This window comes from Dryobates pubescens, chromosome 16 (assembly GCF_014839835.1).
Source record: "Dryobates pubescens isolate bDryPub1 chromosome 16, bDryPub1.pri, whole genome shotgun sequence".
Taxonomy (NCBI): domain Eukaryota; kingdom Metazoa; phylum Chordata; class Aves; order Piciformes; family Picidae; genus Dryobates; species Dryobates pubescens.
This window is the reverse complement of record NC_071627.1, coordinates 17,148,455-17,155,649: the sequence shown is the minus strand read 5'-3', so window position 1 is coordinate 17,155,649 and position 7,195 is coordinate 17,148,455. Positions and strand designations below refer to the sequence as shown.

The following is a 7,195-nucleotide window of genomic DNA, read 5'->3' as shown; positions in this document are numbered from 1 at the left end:
AGTCACAAGGCTGGAGGGACAGCTTTTCTGCTCCAGCAGGAGAGCACTTGCATGTCTCCACAGAACAGGACAGTAGCACAAGATGCTTTTGTCAGTGTAAAGCTCGGGCGCTGTACATGCTACCATTTCCCCCTCTTCTCTCCTCAAAGCTGCCAGATGGAAAGGGACATCTCACACTGCTTCTCAGAGCTGCTGCATTTTAATCAGGCAGAGGAAGACAATGTGTTGCATGAAAAACTTTGCCATCTTTTTGCTCATTCAGTAGTATACAAAAAGAAAGGGGGTGCACCTATGCCATGCATCATCGTGGAGGACTACATTCACGCACAGCTTGTCCTCCTGCAGTGATGGCAATACCTGGAGCTCAGTTCATCTCCCCAATGTGACAAGGAAAGAAACAAAACCAAAGCATAGGATTCGTACCCCGTATCTTGCAGATAAAGTCAGAACAAAATAGGACACTGACAGCCTAAGCACACACCACAGAGAAAGCACCTGTAGCAGAGACCCCTTGCTCAGTCACTCTGCAGGGACTTGTACTTGGGCTGGACTCTGGCACTGCCCTTCCTTTTGCTAGTGGTGCAGTGACTGAAACCTCATGGGCCTCGTGAAATCCTGGATGATCTCTCATTAACTGATTATTTTTTTTCCACGAATTTGCACAAGTGCTCTCCTCACTATGCCACTAAGAGAAGACACCCAAGTCACAACCAGGCAGTTATCTCTGAGGAGCCTGGAAGCCTCCCCGAGATAGGGATCACGCAAGAACCCTGTCCCAAAGGCCTGACTCTTCTGCAAGTGGAGCCAGGGAGCACAGCGCTGCTTGCTCAGCATCCTATGCCTAGCCTGGGTGGCTCACAACGGTACCAGCACCAGACCGCCCGCCGGGGCAGCCCAGTGCCCCCAGACAGGCTGCTGGTGGCGCTCGGTAAAAGGCCGAAACGCGCTCCCAGGCGAACTACAATTCTCGAGATGCATCGCAAAAGCAAAGTGCAGTCCCTCCACTGCCTTGTGGGGTGCCTTTGCCGCACCCCTGGGATTGGTAGTTCCCTGGGCCTGAGAGGCCCATGGCCTATTACAGCCAATCCTGCCGTGGCGGACTCGCCTCCCCATGATGCAGCGCGCCAGGGTGACGCAGAATGCGGCGCGCCGTCGGCGACGGTCGCGGTGCCGAGAGCCGCGAGCGAGCGAAGCGCAGCGGCTGGCGGGTCCCGGGCGCAGGCCGTGGGCCATGTCCGAGAGCGGCGGTACCGGCGGGGCCGCCCCGGGCGGGGGAAGCGGCGGATCGGGCGCCGGAGGGGGCACGGGCGGTGCGGCCTCTGGCTCGGGGCCCGGCGCCACGGATCCGGCCTCACTGCCGCCCGGCGACGCGCAGCTCATCGCCATCATCGTGGAGCAGCTCAAGAGCCGCGGCCTGTTCGACGGTTTCCGCCGGGACTGCTTGGCCGACGTGGACACCAAGGTAGCGCCGCCGAACCGCGTGTGGCTGCTCCCGGGCATCCCCTGAGGATCACCAGCGGGACGGGGCAGCCAGTATCTCCTCCCCAGGGCAGAGCTATGGGTACCGTCCCCGAGACCCTGCTAGCGTTAGCCGTAGGGGCACCTGCATCTGTTTCCCTTCCCCACTGCGTCCCGCACTTGGTACTGGAGGAGGCCGGCCCGGGTGGCGTACAGCAGCAGAACTGCTGTCTCGGTCGTTGGGGTTTCATGCCCCAACTGCAACCGGCATTTGTCAGGCTGCTTTAGAGGTGCACGTTGCTTGAAGCAATAGCAACTTCTTAGAGGAGAAATAAGCCAGAGAACGCAGACGTCCGTTTTCTAGCCCACAACTTACTAGGAAAACGGTTTCCCATATGAACGCTGTGCCTCTTGAGCATAATTTCCACGTTTCCAAGGCAAACATCTAACCTTTCTGTTTTGCATAGATGTTCTCCAACTACTGTTTGAAAGGGTCAGGTCACCTGCACAGAGCAGCTGTAGTTGGAGCAGCTTTGTTAGGGTAGATATACGCTGTCCAGGACAGAGACACATTACCAACCCTTTCATCCATCAACCCATATGCTTACCGAATTTTGAAACAGAAGTGTTGCCACCCCATTGTACTTTCCCCATGGTACTGGGATCTGAGTGGTCCTGTGCACTTGGTAGTTTGGTTCCTGTTTACTGAAATTCATTTTTCACTGATGAAACCCACAAAATTCTTGTTTCTGTGTTGGTATCACAGAAGCCAATAATTAAGTTCTTTGTTAGTGACAATATTACTTGGCCAGTTTCCTAGGAATTCTGTGACTGAGGGTTTCCAGACAGCAAGGACTCTGCTTAAACAACTCTTTATCTGCAGAGGCTGTTTGCACTAAGTAAAATGCACTGTTTGCACTAAGTAAAATAGGCAGGCAACAATTGGAAAACCCAGCTACTTAAATTAACAGCACACTGGCTGACCGTTCTTTACAGCTACCAATTGTGTGCTGAGAGAAAACAAGTTTACTTTTGTTCAGAAAGTGAAAGGATGGAGAGCATCATAGTATCATCATAGTATCAGTCAGGCTTGGAAGGGACCACAAGGATCATCTAGTTCCAACCCCCCTGCCATGGGCAGGGACACTCCACACACAATGGAACAGTGGTGTGTGCGAAAAACAGAGGCTTTCTTTGTGAGGGGCTGTGGCAGGGGATCGTTTTGAGATCTTTTAGCTGCTTAACCAAATTGTTCACTTTTTTTTTTAGCCAGCCTATCAAAATTTGAGGCAGAAAGTAGACAACTTTGTATCAACCCATCTGGACAAACAGGAATGGAATCCAGCAATGAACAAAAACCAGTTACGAAATGGGCTAAGGCAGAGCGTCATTCAGTAAGTAAAACAACGGTAATGCTATTTGATAAGTGATATGTAGCTGTCACCACCTAAGACAAGTAAGAATTTGTAGAATAAGTTTTTCACAGCACTTGCTGTTGTGCTTCCCTGAATGTCATTATAATAGTGGATGCAGCCTTAACTCTCATTAAAATGCTTGCATTATTGCTTTACATGACATTGGAATTTTTATGAGGTGAGCAGCAGGATGAAGTACATATACTTGACATCTGGCCAGCTTTTTACTGCAGATAGCCACCACTGTGCTAGCAAAACTATCTGAGCTGAATGACCTTGATCTTTATCTTCAGAGCAGGGAAGAGCCTACATCAGAAACACTCCTGAAGATGCCGAAGCATGTTTGAGCAGACTCTGACCACTAGCAGGCAGTAAGCACAACGGGCTAGCCCCATTTCATGCTGCAGAGGGTAGCTTTTGTACAGCTATTTAAGGTACTACATTTCCAGCACAAGAGGAAAGCCAGCTTAAACTGTGCTGAGTAGAGATTTAGGTTTAGTGTCTCTTGTTGCTAACTCCTAGCAGTCTGAAGAAGGAACCTGAGCTTGTTTGATTAAAAGTTGAGGATAAAAACCTTTATAGTAAAAATTGTGAGGAGAAGGGCAGTGAGGATCTTGATAATAGCTTTTAAGGAAAGGTAAGGAAAGGATTGTAAGGAAAGATACTAAAGTGTCTTGTAAGGAAAGATGTACACAGAAATTACTTCAGAGCACTGGATAGAGCCTGTAAATCATTAGTATGTAGTATTAGTTTGTTCAATCTGTAGTTGGAGAAGGTGGTGTTCACTGCAAGTATAGAATTTATTGTCTTTCCTTGGAGTCATTGAGACATGTTATCACTCAATGTGCCTTCATTTTGTGTCACTGTACCAGGAGAATGAAGCATAAAATTGAGTGTGATCCCAGAGAGTCTGTAAGAAGAAGAATGCAAACTGCTCCCTGTTAGCAGGTTGTTAGTGCAGGGATTGGACACACAGAACTAGGGAGTTTGGAGATCCATTGCACTCCTGTAGCTGGAAGACTGAGCACTGAGGGTGTCCAGATGTGTATGCCCTTTGTTGCAGGCACACATAGATGGGCTGTTACCTGGAGGTGAGGTGATGTGCATCACCCACTTGCTCACCAGCATTCACAGCCTTAGGAGCCTTGTGGCTCCTTCTCCAAGTGCCAGGCAACAGCTCCATTTCCTGTCCCCTGCTCCCTCGCAGACATGACTTAAGCTGCTAGACAGTCTGTGCCCCACAATCCAAGAGTCTGACACAGCCCCTGAAGTAATAAGTCACTTCAATTACTAGTGTTCAGTTCCAGAAACTTTGCTGTGTGCTACATGTACTTGTTTTTCTAATTAATACCCATCTGTCTAGACTTCACAGTTACAAGGAGTGAGTGACAGTAATGTTATTAGGGGGCAGGCTGCTTCTCCCTCCAGTCAGCCAAAAAAAAGACTGCTCTCACCTGCCCTCCTCCTCAGAATAGCTTGCATCCCTTGTTTGTGCCAAAATGTGTTTGTTTGCTCTCATGTTGGCCTCATTTCCACACGGGCCCTATTAAAGTGGCTCTTGTCCAACATGTCATTTAAGTACCTGGGAGACCAGATGTCAGTTGTTAATTCTGTAGGGAAAAGTGAGAGGGGGTGGGGGGAAATAGGTGATTGAAACAGCTCCCTGTTAAGGATCTACTCAGTGGCCTGCAGTTCTCACCATGTTAATGCTAATTGCAGTTGACAGGAGGGCTCTGGAGAGTTACTGGAGGAGATTGGGAAGAAGTTTTTCAGAGGAGCTGAATGATTCCTTTGTCTTTGTTCAAGGTCAGGAATGCTGGAAGCCGGAGTGGACAGAATTATTTCTCAGGTGGTGGATCCAAAACTAAACCACATCTTCAGGCCCCAGATAGAGAGGGCAATTCATGAATTTTTGGCTGCACAAAAGAAAGAGGAAAGTGTGCCAGCTCCTCCTCCTCCAGAGCCTGAGAATAAGGATCCTCCTGCTCCATCTCAGGACGCCTCCTAAAGGTCTTGTATCTGCACTTTCTACTTGTGTTTTGTATGTACCTCATCTCTAGCTTGTTTATTGCAAGATAAAGAAGATGGTGTATTTTTTCCTGGCTTGGCATTTTGATCATCAGCATATTGTCAATGTAAGACAATCATCTGAGCTGCTTCCACTGAAGTGTCTGCTAAAAATATATTAGGACTGAAGACATAGGTATGATGTGAATTAGCTATCAAGGACCACAGTGCCAGTGCTAGTTTTAGATCAGGCTAAAAGGGCTTTTATTCCAGTAAAAGCATATCAGGCAGTGGTTGACATGAAATTGGCTGGATAGCTTTCAGAACAGTATCAAATGGATTAAATATATATATCCTTTACTGAAAGCAAGCTGAAAGTAGAGTGGTGACAAGTTATTGTGCTTTAGCATTGAAAGTTTCAGATAGCTCTTCTTTAGAGCATATACTCGAGTGCTGAATTGTTAGTGACTGAAATATTCACTGCTGGAGTAAGGGTAATGTCTCTGGGAGTGAATTACTGCTCATTCCAAATTGACTGGTTTAAATAGAGCAACCTATATCTTTGCAGCTGAAAGGACTGAGGGTGCCTTTGTTGCAGACAAGTTTATTCTGGCTTTTGTGATTAAAATAACTCAAGGGGCCTCAGGGGGGGCTGTAATTGCTACTCTGTCTTAACACAAATGACTCTGCACCCCTCGCTGCTCAGGCCCTGTATCTTAACATCGATTTGAGTATTGAGGCCTGTGAGCACATTTTAGAGGAGCCACAATCTTGATGGAAAATTTCAATCTGCAGTTGTGCTGAGGAACTTAAAACCATGCTGCATGAAAGGAAGTTAATTGTGAATTGTTCTATCTGCTGGGGCTTTCTGAAAACTAATGCATTAAGAAGGAATAACCTACAACAGCTGTTCTTATTGTGTGGAATAATTAGAGCAACTAGCATCATTTTTAACCCAATAATAGAAGTTCAAGTGCCTGTAGTATCATCCTGAATTATTTATCTATCTGTGACTTACAGCTTTAATGCCTTGATCTTTGCATTTATCTGATTCAAGCAGTCTGAAGTCCATTATAATCTGCAGCTAAATGCAGCTATTAATTAATACTGTCTAATCTATTCTCTATTCAAATGCATTTACTCCTGAAGGTGCCATCCTCTAAACTCTTCTTTTTTCTTGCAGAGAGTTCCTGATACTGAGCAGCTGCAGTTGCAAAATATGTGACCTGATAGATTGGCAGTGGATTGCTTGTTCCATTTGGTGCAGGATTGCTGTCTGCCAAAGATGATTAACCTTTACCAGACCTGTGGGAAGGCACTGAAATCAGCGAAGTTCAGAGGCACCTGGAGTTCTGTGAGCAGAGAGCCAGCCAAAGCGTGAAGATATTTTTGCTGTTAACTGCATGCAGTCCAGTGAGCCGCATGTGTTCCTCTTAGTCATGCCTGCAGGCAGGGGAGCTGGCTCTTGTCTGGAGGGAGTAGGAAAGTAGTTTGAGATGGCATTAGGCTTGGGAGCAGGAAGAAAGGAAAGTTGTTTTGGGGCGTGGGGTAGTCTCTTGGAAACCAAACAAGAGCTGTCAGATTTTCTTTGATGTAAGCCAGATGAGAGGAAGCATCACACACCTCTGCTGCATAGTGCAGCATTAAGCAGTAGTTGCCAGGTCAGGTATAACTCACTGCACTGCCTGCTTTAGAAAAGACATTTCCTGTTTAAAACTGGAAAGAACACTTCAGGATCAGTTACCTAGATAGTTTGTGTAGCATTGCAGGAAAATGTTTACAGTTGGCTATGACTATAGCTGATTTAACTCTTAATTCCCAGGTAACTCTGGGAAGCAAAAGGCACCAGAGTAGGTGATCAGTTTGAAACTTCTCTTTCAATTTGAAAGACTTTTCTTTCCTGTGAAATTTCTCAGGTGCCTAGTGGAAACTGTCCTATGCTTTCAGCTTGAATGCATGCAGTGTCCTCTGGATGACAGTCAAGTAGAGAATGTGATCAAATATTCTGCCAGTAAATGTCCATACTTTTTGCAATAAAAGACTTTGAAAAGCATCTCTCACTCCTAGATTTTGTTGGTTTTGTTGTGGGTTTTTTCTTAAGGAAAAACTACTTTAAAGAAATCCCAGAGTCCTGATTGCAGGAATCCTAATGGAAGTGTGACCTTACAGTTCATAGATTGATCCATGTGGTTGTTAGTAAAAATTACTATGGAAGAAGATGGATATTAGCTATCTTCTCCATATAAGGTCTCTCTCAATAATCTGAAAAATCAAAGAACTGAACTGGCCTTGCCCTCACATCATTTATGAGCTAT

The 7,195-nt window shown here is 46.4% G+C and overlaps 1 protein-coding gene across 1 annotated transcript; it reads left to right on the top strand.

The window, feature by feature from the left end:
- Nucleotides 1-1,149: 1,149 nt before the first annotated feature.
- BOD1 (biorientation of chromosomes in cell division 1) lies at nucleotides 1,150-6,933 on the top strand. Its single transcript, XM_054168546.1, has 4 exons — nucleotides 1,150-1,462; nucleotides 2,728-2,852; nucleotides 4,680-4,883; nucleotides 6,064-6,933. Exons 1-3 carry the CDS (start codon nucleotides 1,232-1,234, stop codon nucleotides 4,879-4,881), a joined length of 558 nt encoding a protein of 185 aa, XP_054024521.1. The 5' UTR covers nucleotides 1,150-1,231; the 3' UTR covers nucleotides 4,882-4,883; nucleotides 6,064-6,933.
- The last annotated feature ends 262 nt before the right edge of the window (nucleotides 6,934-7,195 follow it).